The sequence below is a fragment of the Geotrypetes seraphini genome, chromosome 5 (genome assembly GCF_902459505.1).
Source record: "Geotrypetes seraphini chromosome 5, aGeoSer1.1, whole genome shotgun sequence".
NCBI lineage: Eukaryota > Metazoa > Chordata > Amphibia > Gymnophiona > Dermophiidae > Geotrypetes > Geotrypetes seraphini.
Window position 1 is genome coordinate 207,702,994 of NC_047088.1, and position 18,195 is coordinate 207,721,188.

The 18,195-nt window shown below is 42.6% G+C and overlaps 1 protein-coding gene across 1 annotated transcript in view; it reads right to left on the bottom strand.

Moving 5' to 3' along the window:
* The window catches only part of LOC117360466 (sodium channel protein type 2 subunit alpha-like), a 233,013-nt gene that overhangs the window by 56,182 nt on the left and 158,636 nt on the right, over nt 1–18,195 (bottom strand). The window contains exon 18 of the mRNA XM_033944243.1: nt 13,404–13,880. Within this exon, the coding sequence (XP_033800134.1) occupies nt 13,404–13,880 (477 nt within the window). The remainder of the gene's footprint in view (nt 1–13,403; nt 13,881–18,195) is intronic.

The window sequence follows — 18,195 nt, forward strand, 5'->3', positions numbered from 1 at the left end:
AGCCTACGAGGAACAGTTGTTCCAAGTGTCCTTTTCTTTGGCCATTTTTGGGGCGTTGCGAGTTGGGGAACTCCTGGCGCGTCCCTCGGTTGGCCGAGAGGAGGAGGGGCTCCGTTTACACCACGTGCAGTTGATTGGTGACACCTTGAGAGTGCTGGTGGCGCGATCTAAAACGGATCAGACAGGTCGGGGGCAGTTGGTGTGGCTTCGGCGAGTTCCGGGCAGTTGTTCTTGTCCGGTGTCTTTGCAGTCCGGCCTGCCGGGGGATCTGTTTTATTGGTTCACCATGACGGGTCTCCTCTTACCCGTTACCAACTGCTGGCCGTGTTGCGAAAGGATTTGGGGCGGTGTGGGCTGAATCCAGCACGTTTTGGGACTCACTCCTTTCGGATAGGAGCGGCGACGAGTGCTCGGGAAGCGGGTCTCAATGACGGAGTCATTTAAAGCTTGGGCATATGGGTTTCTGGTGCTTTCAGGGGTTCCATTCGTACTGGTATGCGCTAGTCTGGTTTGTCGTAGCTGTAAGGGGGTGGGCATTAGGTGTGAGGGGGGTTGTGTTTTGGCTGTTGGGAGTTGGGTTGGGGAGCACTTTTGTTTGCATCCGAGCCTGTTGCTCTGGCATGCTAGCATGTGTTCTCTCCTTGGTCTTATTCCCTCTGTTTCAGTACCTTGCTTGTTTTGTAGGTTGGGTCCCTCGTTCCTTTACGGTGTGGATCGTGGGGCATTCCTTTATTCACTGGGCCAGCGATCGGGCGACGGTCCGGCAGGGTGGTGTGCATCTTGGCCTTTTTCACTGAGGTGTTCGAGTCTCGTGGTGGGGACAGAGGGGCATGTGGTGGAATCAGCTGCTGCCCCTGATGCGAGACCTGTGGACCTGCTCTCATCGCCCAGACATCTTGGTTGGGCATCTGGGCGGAAACGATGTGGACTCTTACACTGGCAAGCAGCTTGTCAATGCGGCCCGAGATGATTTTCGGTGTCTCATGTCTTGGTTCCCTGCTACGAGGTTGGCATGGTCGGATATTGTCCCGCGGCCTCGGTGCTTGGGGTCCAAGAAGTGGACCAGGGGTTTGTCCAAGGCTAATAAACAAATTGGGGTGTGGGTGGCGCTTCGGGGGGGGGGGGGGGCTGCACATCAGACACGAATGGGTGGATGTGACTTGTAGGGGTTTGTTTGCCAGGGACGGTGTTCATCTTTCAGATGTGGGTTTGGATTTGTTTCTTGAGGACTTTGCGGCATGTTGTGAGGCTTGTTTGGAGAGTAGGGGTTTGTAGTCGCAGCTCTGTTTCTTGGGGGGAGCCCTTAATAGGATTTCGGACTCATGGCGGGGTTCGAGCTACCAAAAAGCCGGGGCTCATCCGGAAATGAGTGGCTAGAGGGCAGCTGGTTCGGAAGCGGGTCCCAGATGGGCTGGTGACCTGAACGAAGGGGCAGGGCGGTTCCTGCCACCCCCCCTGACCTTTGCTGACAGGGGCGGGGTCACGGGGGCCATAAAGCTGTTTATATGTAGTTGTATGGTAGCTTGATGGTTGCTTATAATTCTGTGTTATTGTTGTTATAATAAACAGAGCTGCGACTTTTCCAATTTAATGTTGTTGTGTTTATATTTATGGGTACTTAAGGTTGAGGATCTTGATTGAGATACATGTGGGTGGGGGTGGGTGGGGAAAGAGACCGATGGGCCTTTCCAGATCCAGCTGTTAATGTCAGCATAACATGTGGAAGGCAAGTCTGTAAAGGGACACTTATATTTAGGCACCTAAAGAATGCTATCTGTAGATATTCTATAAAAGGAAGTAGCTGGCTTATTTTCTTTATTTTCTGTACAGATCAATTTGCGCCTACTGTATATTTTAAATATGACCACTTATACCAGTTATAGAATAAATCTATGATTTTCTCAACCAAAATTTCTTTTTAACTTGCTATTTTAAAGTCCTATTCCCCTTATGTTATTTTCCTTTATATGTTCTTCAACTCCTGAAAAGAAATTGTAACTTCTCCCTTTTTTTCCTTCCCTATTCGTGTATTGTCTTTTTTAGTTTGTCTTTTATTTATTATTGTATTAGTTGTTATATTTTAATTTGTATTGTACATCGCTTAGGAAATTAAATAGGCGATTTATCAAGCATTAATAAAACTTGAAACTTGTGCCTATATTGTTTAAAAAGTATATAAATGATTTTTACATTTTATGCACTTAACTGTGTGCCTCAACCATACCTTTCCAGATTTTGCCCATGTGTATGTCCACCTTCAAACTACATGCTGTCAAGTTTAGATTCCATTTTATAAAGTAATGAAACTGGAATATTGGCATTTATGTGTGCATGTGTACATATAACAGAACACAGCATAACAGATAATCTTATATACCGCTAACAACTCACAGTTCTAGGCAGCTTATAAAAGAGTAAACCAAAACATATTTCCAAGATAATCTTACATAAAACAAATTAAAGAGGAAGAACTAGAGTTGCAAATTATTACCTATATTTTCGAAATCACCAGTAGGAGGGATGCCGAAACCCCCCCAAAGATCATTGTAGACAATACGATGAAACCTTCTGCCAAATGTGTGGCGGCGGCCAAAAAAGCAAACAGGATGCTAAGAATTATTTAAAAAGGGATGGTTAACAAGACTAAGAATGTCATAATGCCTCTGTATCGCTCTATGGTGCAACCTCATTTGGAGTATTGCGTTCAATTCTGGTCTCCTTATCTCAAGAAAGATATAGTGGCGCTAGAAAAGGTTCAAACAAGAAGAGCGACCAAGATGGTAAAGGGAATGGACTCCTCTCATATAAGGAAAGACTAAAACAGTTAGGACTCTTCAACTTGTAAAAGAGATGGCTGAGGGGAGATATGATTGAAGTCTACAAAATCCTGAGTGGAGTAAAACGGGCACAAGTGGATCGATTTTTTGCTCCGTCAAAAATTACAAAGACTAGGGGACACTCAATGAAGTTACACGTAAGTTACTCGATGAAGTTACACGGAAATACTTTTAAAACAAATGGAGGACATTTTTTTTCACTCAGAGAATAGTTAAGCTCTGGAACGTGTTGCCAGAGGATGTGGTAAGAGCAGATAGCGTAGCTGGTTTTAAGTAAGGTTTGGACAAGTTCCTGGAGGAAAAATCCATAGTCTGTTATTGAGAAAGACAAGGGGGAAGCCACTGCTTGCCCTGTATTGGTAGCATGGAATATTGCTACACCTTGGGTTTTGGCCAGGTACTAGTGACCTGGATTGGCCACTGTGAGAACAGGCTACTAGGCTTGGACTGACTCACTTTCCCCTCCTCCCAATGATCAGCAAACAGCATGGAGGACTGCTGCTGCCATCGCTAGGAGGAATCAGCTGCCTGCCTGCCTGCATTTCGGACCTGCCCCTGACCTGTGACTCCATTTCCCAGCACCTCAGGTAGGTAGTGTTGGAAGAAGCAAATGATATAAAAAAACAAACAAACAAAAAAACTACACATTACAGATATCTGAATCTGAAAAACAGTGAAAATTTGCATAAATGCATAAAGCCATATTTTTTGGATGGTCATATCTTCAGCTTCACTTGACTGTAAAAGCTCATATTGCAAATCTTGGAAGTACCTCATGGTACATGTCTGCTGGTAAAGTTGTACCCTCAGCTGACATACCCTCAGCAGTATGGAACCAAACTGTGCCCAAAATTTTCATTTGTGAATTTTTTTGCCTACTTTGCTGACCTGTAGAAATGGAAGCACGTTCGCAAAAGATTTCAAACTTGGCACAGAAACTTGCCCCAAGGTGTTGTCCCAAACTGCAAAGTTTCAGACTCCTAGGTAGTTTCCTTCTGCCGCAGTGCTCAAGCAAAGTTGGCCTTTTAGGTCACACGAGACATGGGAGTGGATCGATTGCTTTTTGTTCAACCACCCTTAGCTCCTGACCAAATTGAGATAGATCCAAAAAATTTTTCAGTTTCATTTGAGATCCTAGACAACAACCCTGTAAAATTTGGTTGGATTTCAATGGGATCGAGCATGGGCTCCTGGTCCACTTGACATAGAATGACCCTATAGAGCGCCCAGTTTCAGAAGCAGCCTAAGCAGCATTTGAGAATCGCACACTGGCGGCCTATACAGAATCACCCTAAGCCACCTAGCCACCATGATTCTCTAACTGGCACACATGTTAGAGAATTGTGTTGCCGCTGAGTTGATTACAGCAGGGAATCTCCCTACCACGATCAGTTTAGAGGCCGCAGCAACCCGTCCTCCCGCAAAGACTATTGGCAGGAGGGATGCCTAGTTCCTCCTGCCAGAACCCCCATCCTCACAAACATCTTTGGCAGGAGAGATGCCCAATACTTCCTGCCGGAACACCCCCAAAGATCATCGGCAGGAGGGATGCCCAGTCCCTCCTGCCGGAATCCCCCACCTTGAAAATTAGCCCACCCGGATACCCTCAAGCCCACCTGGAACCCTCTACCTTATTGAGATGGCCAGCCGGAGGCATCCTTCCTGCCTCCAGCCGGCTGCCCTGCCTTCACTAGAATGGTAGGCCTGCCCCTTCCTAGTGCATCGTGAGATGAACCGGGGAGGGGCCTAAGGTCCTGATTGGCCTAGGCGCTTAAGGCCCTTCAGCCAACCGGAATCTTAGGCCTCTCTCGCAGTGCATTCTGAGATGCACTGGGAGTGGCCTAAGATTTCGACTAGCCAGATCCCTTAGGCTACTCACATGCGTCCCAATTGGTGGCCAGACAGTAGTAGGCCACCTAAAATCGGAATGCCATTTATAGAATTTGCCCCTAAATGCTAAATATGCCCTTAGGAATAAAATGGGTGTCTTTAGCGTTTAATGCATGCTAATCATTAGCATGCACCAACATAATTAGCACGTGCTAACGTGGTAGTGCCCTTTAGTGAATCACCCCCTCTATCTGTGTTCTGGCTTTGATCAATGACCTGAACAAATTCTATCCCCCTTTACCCCAAATTTGTTTGTAGGTTTGGGAAATTTTTAAATGAAAATACAATTTATGTGCTCGGCATGTAATACTGACCACATAAGTGATTTTCAATATGACCCCTAAAGATGTTCAGGAGAGTTGCAAATGAAACCAGTCACATACTGATCTTCAAAATCATGCTGTGGCTGTGTTGCAAATAGTAGCACATGTGCAACTGACATTTATATGAAATCTAAGCCCCGCTCTGCTCTTCACTGCAGAATACATTTTAGATATCATTTAATAATTTGTACTCTTCGTGATCAAGGATCTACAAAATTGGAAATATTTTAAACTAGTATAAAAATATTAACTTTTGCAAATAACAAACCGATTATATATGAGGTTTTCAAGAAAACTTAGGAAGCATTCAGAAGTATTCAAAGAGAGAGAGAGACTGAACATAAATATTGTTTTTAAAGATGTGGCTTATCTTCATTATTTATATATGTAAACTGCTCTTATTGTTGACTTTCTTTTGTATTTTAACATAAGTTCTGCACAGAAGAAAAGAGTTTTAAGAACAAGTTAAAGATCTCTTGTGTGAATATCAGATCTTTTGAGAAATTATATATGCTCCCTTAGTTCTTTTGAATTAGCATTCATTATTTTATATTCCAAACTAACAAACCATGCACTTCGTATTGCTTAAGAAAAGTGGTAGAAGCCAGCATCATTTGCCATTAAGCTTAACATACCTCAGGCATGTTTGTTACATGTCGGCAGTCTGAAGCAGGGAAAGGATAGGTATGGTGTTGCATGCTAAAAAAAAGGCCATATGGATACTGCTGTCCCATAAAAGACTATAGAAAAATAAGTTGCTGAACTGGAAGACATACTGAGCTAGCCAGTTTTGCCTGACCATGCTGTGGGACGAGCCTCATGACTCAGCTTGGACAACAGCTGTGCATGGCGCTCTTGTATTGAAATGGATGGGGGAGGAACATAGCTGAGTTGCATGCAGGCCAATCAATATTCATTTACAAAGTAATCATATATTATTTGTTTGGTGACCTTTAGAAAAGTGGTGATGCGCTGCCCTGTCTTAAAAGCACCAGAGCTGCATTCTTGATTACTCCAGCTTGATATTACCCCTGTGAGAAGTAAAGAGGGTAAGCAAAGGAGATAACAACATGGCACCCACATTATAGATTTCATCTCAAAGTAGAGTTGCTCAGATACTTGAAACACCAGAGTCACTTTACCAACTTTTATTTTTTAATAGGTGACCTATGCTGTATGTCCACTGAAATCCGAGTTCCCCTTAACCCTTTCAGGACCATAAGGATTGTAGGCCAATTTTTGTGGTTTTGACGACATTTTTATGGTAAAAAGGGCTTGCAGATGCCAAAAAATTGATTTTTTTTTGTGAAATATCATTATTTTTATTTAAAAAAATCACACTTCTGGCTTATGGACAGTGTGGCAAGTGAATCTTCTCGTCAATCTAGCAACGACGCTAATGAATGAATGTCGGAACCAGTTTGTTTACATAAAGGCAGTATCATATGGAATCCGTACATATCAAATTTAGAACTGTAGACTATCCCAATCAAAATTTATAGGATTTTAAAGTTATGGGACAAATATGTCCCTTGGTCCTGAAAGGGTTAAAGCATTCCACCCCCAATAGTTCACTGGAGAGATGCATTGTCATTTCATGGACAAATAAGTTGAAAAAATATTATCTAAAGATTTTGAGGTCCTTTTACTAAGGTGCGCTAAAATGGCTAGCGTGCCTTAGTAAAAGGACCCCTTTGATTTTTCTGTCCTGTGAAGTCAGATATTTTGCAAATAAAAAAGTAGGACTCAATACAAAACTAATGCAATATCTGAGCATCTCTATGTAGACGTATTTTCAAAATATGTATTCAACATTCTAATAATATAAAGCATCTGAAGATAAGAGATTTTAAGAAGTGCTGATTAGAAATTTCAACAGAAACAAGTACTGCGCAATAACTTTAGACATGTTGAAAGGACAGTATAATGAACCGCTGTTGAAATAAATCTGTGAGAATTAAGATTTTAATTGTGCAAAAATGAGACAATGATGGAAAAATAAATACAAGTACAAAAGTTAAAGCTCCTAACAGGAATTCAGCCTATAAAAATTGAACTGCTATACAAATAGAGGGACATAATCAAAAGATACATCTTCTAAGTCCGATTCGGACATATGGCACTAGACGCCCAAAGTTGGCGGCAGGAAAATGTCCATTCTCGAAAAATATGTCTAAAATATATATATATATATATATAGCAATATAGACGTGCTTTGGTGGCCTCACACTTTCCACCATCAATGTAGTGTTGGTCTTCCTCTCTATGGTTCACTAGCCCACCCACTAGGCTACTTAAGACACCTGTTTGCAGCTCTCCCATACCAGGTGCTGCTAGAGACAGGTATGTATGTATGTACTGTTTCATTCAGATCCTTGAGGGGTGGGAGGGGGTTAATGACCACTGGGGGAGTGTGGGGGGTGTGTGTGTCATAATTTAATCCCTCTAGTGGTCATCTTGTCAGTTTGGGTGCCTTTTTGGCACTTAGATGCTTTTAACTTCACTGTAAATGTAGCGTCACCGAAAATGTAAATGTAGCTATGCCAAAAAAAAAAAAAAAGTGTAACTTCGCTGTAATGTACAGTCTCTTCATCTGTTAACCGCATAGAACTTCCATGGTAATGCGGTATACAAAAATAAAGTTATTATTATTATTATTAAAACAGGTCTAGTTCAGAACGTCTAAGTTCCGTCTAGGACATCTTGGGAAAGGTTTATTAACACAAGACGTCCAAGTCTAAGCTCGCCCAAAGCTTGCCCAGAATATGCCTCCAACATGTCCCCTTTAGTTTTGGACGTACAGTAGTTAGGACACCTCACAAGACATCCAGAAAGACGGTTTTGAAAATCGGCACTTGGACGCCTTGGTGATTAGGACGTCCAAGTGCCAATTTATTACTTTTTGGACATCTTACTGTTTTGAAAATGCCCCCAGTACTCTAAGAGATACATACTATTTCTCTCATTCACTGAAACACTCACTCTCCCTCAGTGTAGGATTAAAGAACAGGCAAACTAGCCACATGCCTAAGGCCTAAATATACTAAAGAAGCCTTTTTAGATGCACTAATTTAATGGCTCCCAAGACAAAAATGTATTTCCTTGTATTTCCTGCTGGAAGAAAGAAGCATGGAAGGTGGGACCATAGCCACCATTTCACACAAAGGTTTTTCTATTTTACCTATCCCCTTTGCATTATCCTGTTTGTAGAAGTTTTAAAATGTATTTATATTCTCATAAGCATCCAATGTGCTTGTTTGCCTAGAGCTACCCATATCTCTCCACCTCTCTCTTTCTCTGCAAAACACATGCACTTATTCTTCCTTTGACTCTCCGTCAATAAATCTCAAGGACTGTCAGTCGGCCCCCATTTTAGAATCCCTATTTGCAATTTACACATATATCTCACATACACATAGAAACCCAAATTTTAGAAAGCTGGGATTTGCATGTGAAAATCTACAATATGTGCTCATGGAAAGGTAGCGTGCTTTGTGCTGGGACAAGAGGGGCCCAAAAATACATGTATATCAGTGGTCTCAAACTCAAACCCTTTGCAGGGCCACATTTTGGATTTGGAGGTACTTGGAGAGCCTCAGGAAAAATAGTTAATGTCTTATTAAAGAAATGACAATTTTGCATGAGGTAAAACTCTTTATAGTTTATAAATCTTTCCTTTAGGCTAAGTCTTAATAATAATATTGCAATTTATAGCTAAAGAGACATATGATCAAGAAACTATTTTATTTTACTTTTGTGATTATGATAAACATACCGAGGGCCTCATAATCTAATCTAATCTTCCATTTCTGCGTCGCAAATACCTATACAGGATTAAGGTACCTGGCGCACATACCTATACAGGCTCAAGGTATCTGGCGGGCCGCGAGTTTGAGACCACTGATGTATATGCACCCTTTTAGAAGGGGGAATGAACATCTATGCTCACTGAGACCAATGTTGGGATTTATAGCTGTCCCTGGGAATGTCTGGATTCTGGAAGAGAGCTCATTTTGAGCAACGCTGTAGTGGAGGAATAAAGAATGATTGCCTCCTTCATCATCCAGTGGCTTTTGCCCCATAATCGATTGCCCCACATAATTGCAGACTCTGTACTTATCTGGAAGCACTTAGGCCCAAATTCTGTAACCAGCGCCTAATGTTAGGCACCTATTTTGGAGGTGCCCAATTAGATAGGTGCCTATCTAAACCGAAAAACAAGCTCAATTAAGCTTTTTAATCAGCACTAATTGAAACAGGCCCCTGTCAAGAAAAAGCGATTCTGTAACATGGCACCTCTAAATATGTAGGCGGAACTTCAAAAAAATAGGTGCTATGCATGTTAGGCATGGGCGTGGCTTCATGTTAGGCGCCTTGTTACAGAATCGCTGCTCTTAAGCGTGCTTAAACGCTCGCATGGGCGCCTAACTTTTAGTTGTGTCTAGAGCTGGCCTATTTATTGGGCGCCTCCACAATAGGTGCCGCTCAGCGTGATTCTCTAAAGAACACTCAATTTTTCTTGGATCGCGCTGAATGGGTGCCCAATTCGGTGCCTAACTTTTGAGCGCTTCTTATAGAATTTGCCCTTTAGATGTGTAGGTTTCTAAAATGGCAGATGCACATGTCTATTTGTCAACACTTGCATGGTTATGTTCCGAAACACTAACATACACGAATGATGGCAATAGACATGTACGTTGCCATGCTGCCCCACTGATGTTTTAGATGTTGACAGTTGTAAATTGGCTGCTTTTGCTGCACTTAGCCAACACACAGACCTTCATTACAACATGTATTTTAGAAAAGGCCCCAAGTTAGACAATCATTTTCTAAAATACTCCTGGAATTTGACATGTATTAATGGAGGGATTTCTTGCTTTTCTTTTGTCCAGCTCTAGGTAGCATGCTTAAGGGTTGGAATTGGAAATTTTGTAGGAAAAGGTCTCCCTTCATATTCGCGGGTTCCGTCAATAAACACTGTATTACAGTACTGCAAGTTAAATTTTGTAAAAAGTCTGCGCTAATGCAGCCTGACTCATGCAATTTTATCTTGCTCAGGGCAGAGCTGACTGTTTTGCAGCAGCATTGTTAGGCCCAGAACAGAGCCCGCGAGGGTTTCCGAGAGAAAAGGCCCTGACCAGCACTGGAAAAGTTTGCTGGAGAAGTGTGTCACTGAGTTTATTGCTGCAGTGTGGTAAGGCCCCAAACAGAACTGAGCATTGCCAAGAGAAAAAGACCCTAACCAGTGCCAGAGAAGTTTGTTGGAGAAGTGGTCAGTTCTATAATACTTGAATTGTACTGTACTGCTAAAGTGTACAATGCAAGAACTTGTTTATATAGTAGCGCTTGTATCTTAATCTGTGCCCATGAATATGTCAGGAATGTTAATTTGCAAATTTATGGTAATTGTAAGGGCTATAATCCAAATACCCACAAATATGGAGGAGAAAAGTTTATGGTATTCGTGAAGGGGCTGCACCCATAACCCCTACAAATAAGGAGGGAGAGCTGTACTCATTTCTAATTCTAAAACAACAACAAAAACATCCTAAAGCTTTCCAATAAAAATCTAATCTTCTGTAAGTTTTACAAAATTTATTATACTTTGACTATTTTCTAATATGCCAATCATTAGATGATAGATTTTCCAAGCAATACTGGATAATTCAGCTAGTTAGTAAATAATGTTCCAATTTAAATTAAACCTTTGGGCCACATAGGACAACTTTCAATATGTATCTGATACTAATTAAAGATTTTGAATATAAATTACTGTGTGGCTTAAATATGGCTCAAATACAGTTTCAAACAAGTCCTGTGTCTTTAGTCATTCATGTGATATTGCTTAGAAAGGCTTTCCTGCATAGTGATTTTGAGTTATGGGGCTTTATTCAATTAGAAGTTTTCCAGTGTTCTGATTAGAGAGTTGCGTGGGGACAGAAATCCCACCCATCCCCGCCCGTCCTCGCCAGGATCCTCTCCGTCCCCACCCATCCCCGCAAGGAATTACCTCCATCCCCGCCCGTCCCCATAAAAAGCAGCAATTACTTTTGACAGGATCATCAATTCCACAGTTTCTTTTGTGTTTCCGCTGCTGTTTTCCTTGTGGAATCTCTTTGGTGGAACCCTTTTTTTGTTTTCTGTTCAGGTAATTAACTTATAAACCCCCTCTTTTACTAAGGCTGATGTGTCCATTATATTATATGGATGAACCCTGCTTCCAAAGTCTTCCATCCCCGTGGGAGTCCCGTGGGCCAGAGGAGGGTCCCTGTGGGAGTCCTGTGGGTTAGGGGGGGTTCCCGCAGGACCCCCGCGGGATCCGTGGAATTTCCGCGATCCCCGTTCCCGTGCAGACCTCTAGTTCTGATTTCAGAAAAACATCTTGTTTTGAAAAGGTCCAGTTACCAACTAAGGGGCCCTTTTTCATTGGTTTGCTACATAGCATGCTTAGAAACCCCATGGTAATATGGGGATGTGCATGCACTACCCATGCGTTGAAAATTTATTTTTTAGCACTGGGACGGGTCTGGGGACAAAGTCTGGGTATTGCTGTGTGCTAACCAATTAGCGCAGGTTTATTGCATGAGCCCTTACTACCTTGCAAAATAGGTGGTGGTAGGGACTCCTGCACTAATGGCCATGTGCTAATGGGCACAGTACACAAAAAACTCCATACTGTTTGAATCTAAAAAAACTCCAAAGAACAACTGCCAAAGGAACTTAAAAGTCGCAAAAAAAGAGGCAGTGACAGTCAATGTGTTCCAAGAGAGAACTCCGGGGATAACCACTCGTGGAAACAATAAACACTCAATAACTCGTTAAATAAAAATTGAAATAATAAAGATTTTTTGTGAAACGGGGTATCCTCAATGTGGGGGTGGGGGGGGGGGGTCTGTGAATGGAGGAAAAACCTCCAGCGTAGAAAACAACTAGGTTAATGCTGCAAACCGCTACCAGCACACCATCATCGGATACTTCACGTGTGCATAAATAATACAGTGAGAATAAAGGTGATCAATGAGTGATAAATAATTTAATTGTCACACAAGTGAAATCACACGGAAAACACTCTAAGAACCCCCCAGCCAACTCCCAAAATGAACTTGAACTTAGCTTGAAGGATAAAGGCTGCTTCCTCTGTGGATGTAACAACAGGCGCGATGGAACAGGAATTGCTTTTCATTTTCAATGGGTTCCTGACGAAGGGACGCTATGTTACCGAAACCGGGCTTGGTTGAACCCAGCCAGAGGGGATCTTCAATTCAGTTGTGGTGATTTTTTGGGATTCCTGTTCCATCGCGCCTGTTGTTACATCCACAGAGGAAGTAGCCTTTATCCTTCAAGCTGTTCAAGTTCATTTTGGGAGTTGGCTTGGGGGTTCTTAGAGTGTTTTCCGTGTGATTTCACTCGTGTTACAATTAAATTATTTATCACTCATTGTTCACCTTTATTCTCACTGTATTATTTATGCACACGTGATGTATCCGATGATGGTGTACTGGTAGGGGCTTGCTGCCCTAACCTAGTTGTTTTCTGCGCTGGAGGTTTTTCCTCCGTTCACAGACCCCCCCCCCACCACATTGAGGATACCCTGTTTCACAAAAAATCTTTATTATTTCAATTTTTATTTAACGAGTTATTGAGTGTTTATTGTTTCCACGAGTGGTTATCCCCGGAGTTCTCTCTTGGAACCCATTGACTGTCATAGCCTCTTTTTTTTGCGTCTTTCACGTGTGCTAATGGGAACATTAGCTTGTGGTCATTAATAAAAAAAATAGGAAAAACAACCATATTACCTCAGCATTTACAAAGGCCTTATCATGTGGAAAAGACCAGCATAAGGGCACGCTAAGGCTACTTTTTATCACTGCTTAGTAAATTTGCCCCAGCAGGAATTTAAAATGAAAAAATAAAATATCTTAACTGTCTATATAGGAAAAAAATCTAATTATCTCTTGTACAAAACTCTTATTTTCTTTACTCAGGTCTCTAGCTAAACTTGAAATCTCTAATGTATCATTACCTTCTACCTTGAGTTATGTTATACTGACTGTCTTACATAGAATAGAAATAGTTATACTGGTTTCTGGAAAAAAATCTTAATTTGTTGTAGGCTGTGATGTCTGAAAGAATCAAGAGGAAGGATGTTGCAGTGCACGACCTTCTGAGACTCTGCGGGCCTTCTCTCCACTACAACATCTTTCCTGCTGATCCTTTCAAAGGTATAGCAACATAAAAAAAATATACTTTTTAAAATGAAATGCTGCTTGTCAAACAAACTTTTAAAAGCATGCAATGTGCAAACAAAGAAATATGAGTAATCACAGCTGACACTACTGTAAAATATTCTTACCTGCTTGCGTTCCTCTTGATCCGATTCGCTACTAAAATCCTCTGTATTAACATTTTCAAAATCTGATTCTCCAACAGCAATGGGAACTGCTACAGTGAGGCCTGGGTGGATCACGAAGGGCAAATATTCCTTTTCAGCAGTTACATACTTCTCCATGTTGCTGTCTATGCCACTGGTGGTTCCATTTCCATCTTTCAGGCACTCAACGTCTTTCATTATTTCAACTGTGGCATGATTAAATAAGCAACTCTCTTTCTTGCCTTGTAAATCTTCCAGTTGTTTTATTTCACCACATGTTTCTTGTTTAACAAAGGCCTTTTGGATTAATTCATGTAAATATTTTTTCATATAATCTATCCCCCTCTGTATCCTGCCTACAGCAATTTGAAGATTATTCAGTTCACTGTCTTCATCCGTGGCACAAAGATTGTCTGAGCTAAAAGAGCTCAGAAGCAAGGCCAGAAACAGGTTCAAGACCTAAGAAAGATGCCAAGGAAAAATGCTTTTATATTGCACATTGTTTGCACTTTAATTTAAAAGCTGACATCAAATAAAATTTGAGATTAAATTCTAGTCATGAAACAGATATATGTTGTCTAAAAATATCACCATGTGAGTACCAGACGAACACTTCAATCCCTCTCACTCACTAACATCCACACCAAAAATCTGCAGTGAAATCTCATGCAGTAAGATACCAGTGCGTTCTAAAACAAAGGACCGTAGCAAGTATAGACGTACCGTTTGCAACATGCCCACTGATGTACCCTTGCCCTACCCACTTTACCTCTACCAATGAAAGAAAATTGTGGGCTGGGGTGATTTTGATGCAGCTATATTTGCACCCTGTGCAGCTATATTTGCACCCTGTGTAGCTGCACGACTCACACAGCCTTTGGCACCATGCTGCTAAAACTCAATGGGAACCCAGAATGGAAACCATGTTGGGTCACTATAAGAGAGCATTTTAAGTGTCAAAAAAAACTATAAGCTGAAATCATGCTACTATAGTGTGGTAGACAAGGGGCGGTGGCATGGAATGCTGCTACTATTTGGGTTTTTAACTAGCAAACGGTGACGGGGCTAAATCGCGCGAGACAACGGCGCGCAGACAACTGAGCGCAAGGTTGACGGCGCGCCGAAGAAAACCACTATTTTAAAGGGCTCCGAAGGGGGTGTGTGGGGGGAACCCCCCACTTTACTTAACAGACATTGCGCTGGCGTTGTGGGGGGTTCCCCACATTATACTTAAAACTGAACTTTTTCCCTAAAAAACAGGCAAAAAGTTCGGTTTCAAGTATAATGAGGGGGGTTACAACCCCCCAAACCCCCCACAATGCCAGCGCGATGTCTGTTAAGTAAAATAGGGGGGTTTCCCACCAACACCCCCGTCGGAACCCTTTAAAATACTGCTTTTCTTCGGCGCGCCGTCAACCTTGCGCTCAGTTGTCTGCGCGCCGTTGTCTCGCGCGATTTTGTCTATGAACCCTAGCAAACACACGGATCATTATTCAAATTATCCAACCCAAGAAATATCAATCAAAAAAGGGGGTAAAAAAGGATAATATCCTTTTTACCTCCTTTTTTTACTATTTGGGTTTTTGCCAGGTGCTTGTGACTTGGATTGGCCTCCGCTTGGACGGGATATTGGGCTGGATGGACCACTGGTCTGACCCAGTAAGGCTGTTCTTATGTTCTTATGACACATGTTGCATTTCCTCTTCTTTCATCTGCAGACTCAGTGGACTCGGTGGGAATAGCCATAGTAAGGTGTTGAGTAGAAGGGGTTGCAAGGGCATATAGTGATTGGTGGCATATGTAAGGAGAGTGTATGTTTATGTTTGAGTGGAGTTTTCTGTTGTCTACAAGTTTATGAGTGATACACGTGTATAATATTTCCAAAGGGAGGTATGGTTGAATCTCTGCAAATTAAACAGCTATAATAAAAAGCGAAAACTTATCTTTTGTTTGTTGTTTGTTCATATCAGGAACAAAAGATAAGTTTTAGCTTTTTATTATAGCTATTTAATGAAATTGATATAATATACAGCACTGAGCACTTTTGAATAACTGATTAATTAAAATTTACGGGTCTAATGAGGAGGCCAATGCCACACAAATGTTTTTAGCCATTGAAAACGCTTGGCCAAAAAACTGGCAGCACTATTTAAGTAGTTTATCAAAAGCAGTCACCCAGGGCCGTCATCAGAAATTTCTGGGCCCTTTACTGAGCAATCCTATTGGGCCCCCCCCACGCACCCCTTCCCCCCCCCTTTTGTCCGGGGGGGGAGGGGGGTGCTATCAGGAAATCGACAGGGGACAAAAAAAAGTATGACAGCAGTGTTTATTGTTTATTGTTGTGCACAGCAGAAGCATAATACAGGAATTTGTGCTATGGTGGCCTAGGACCAATGTTTCCTCTAAGGATTGATGAGGTGTGTGCAAAAAAAAATAAGCATGAGCGACAAGTTACATACTCCACAAATTTATGAGCAGGCACGGAGGATGCATTTTTAAACAAATGTAGTTTATCCTTGTACTCCTTATGTATTTTTAATCATCTATGGATATGTTTGTATGTTTATTGTTCAAATGGTTTTATTTATTTCCCCAAATTTATTTTTGTTATACGCATTGATAATATTTGATATTGCGTTTAAATCAAAATCTCAATAAACTTGAAACTTGAAACAAGTGCCCGTGAGATTGTGGGAGGGTTAAATACTCAAAACTTAGAAGAATAACAATTTACTTAAAGTTTTTGCTACGCCAGCTTTCTGGTATCTTTACATACAGTGGCGTACCTAGCATATGTAACACCCGGGGCCCATCATTTTTTGGCACCCCCCCATCTGTAAGAAAAACATGATTTTTAGTAACAAACCACACGTCACACATGAGTACCTAGGAAAAGGCAGCATCTTACATATTGCAGTGAACAGTACATCAATACACCCATTGTAAAACTAAACAAGCTAGACCAGCACAGATCAATCCTACATCGTCAATCCTAACAGAAAACCATGTCTTTCAAACACACAGAACACAGAAAACACCTTCGCCTAGTATGGAATATGTCATCACAAACGAACCCCTCCCCCTTTTACAAAACTGTAGTGTGGATTTTAGCCACTTTGGTAATAGCCCTGACGCTCATAGAATTCTGAGCATCAGAGCTGCTACCACCACAGCTGGTGCTAAAAAACGCTCCACAGTTTTGTAAAAGGGGAATAAAATAGAAATACACAGTTTCAACGCTCTAGCTCAGAGATGCCCAAACTTTTTGGGCTTGCAAACTACTTTAAAATGACCAAGTCAAAATGATCTACCAAAAATAAAATTAAAAAACACAAAGCACACTATACGCTGAGAAAATGTTAATTATCATTCCTATTCTGGGTTTTTTCAAAGAGGTCAAGGCAGATGACTCTATGCATTGTCACCTCAGTAACAACCATACAAAAATAGACAAATATACCCCCATCCTTTTTATTAAACCACAATAGCAGTTTTTAGCGCAGGGAACTGCGCTAAATGCCCAGCGCTGCTCTCGACGCTCATAGGCTCCCTGCACTAAAAAACACTATTGCGATTTAGTAAAAGGGGGCCATAGTGCAAAATATAGACAGCATATATAAATTCAGACACATTTTGATCACTAAATTGAAAATAAAATCATTTTCCTACCTTTGTTTGGTAATTTCATCTGGTTTCACTTTATTCTTCTGACTGTGCATCCAATATTTCTTCCCTTCTTTCAGCCTCCTGTATGCTTCCTCTCCTCCAGACCTCATTCCCTCCCCCAACTTTTTCTTTCTTTCTCTATGTCTGTCTTTCTCTGATTCTGTGCCCCATTTTTTTGCTTTGTTTCTGGTTCCCTGTCCCCCCCCCCTTCTTTCTTTCTTCCTTCCTTTCTCCGTGCCCCATTTTTTGCTTTTTTTCTGGCTCCCTGTCCCTCCCCCCCCCACACACACACCTTCTTTCTTTCTTCCTTCCTGCCTCCCCCATGCCACCACCGCCGCGGAATAGGCTGCTGCCGCTGCCGCAATCGGGAACAGGCCGAAATCTCCCTGCTTCTCTTCTGTACGGGGCCGATCAACTCTCGCCGCCCGACGTCAATTCCAACGTCGGAAAGGATGTTCCAGGCAGCCAGGCAGCGATTGGCTAGCAGAACGTCCTCTCGACGTCAGAATTGACGTCGGGTCGCCGCGAGAGTTGGTCGGCCCAGCAGGGAAGAGAAGCAGGGAGATCAAAGACACGGTGCCGGCCTGATCCCCGATGGCAGCAGTGAGAAGGGAAGCAGGTTGGGCACCACTGCTCTAGACGAGCCGCACGCTAAGGAGAACAGTTGACCGCCCCCCCCCTTGGTACGCCACTGGAGCAGCAGCGTGTCTGGCCGGTTCATTCGTTCAAAGGCGCGGGTGGCGGCTCCTTGCGAGATCCGCGCCTGCGTCTGAAGCCTCTCTGATGTTGTGACATCAGAGAGGCTTCCGATGCAGGAGTGGATAGCGCAAGGAGCCGCCAACCTGCGGCTTTGAACGAACGAGCCGGCTGCTGCTCCAAAAGGAAGAGAATGATCGCCTCCAGACCGCGGGCCACAAATAAAACCTGGAGAGCCACACGCGGGCCGCGTGTTTGAGACTGAGACCGCTGCCTTAGAGGGAACACTGCCTAGGACCCTGGGGGAGCCCGGGCCCCCTGTCACCTCCGGGCCCCTGAATGCAGGACTGGTAGTACTGCCCTGATGGCGGCCCTGCCCCCACCCAACCAGGAAAACAAAATTAAATGCAAG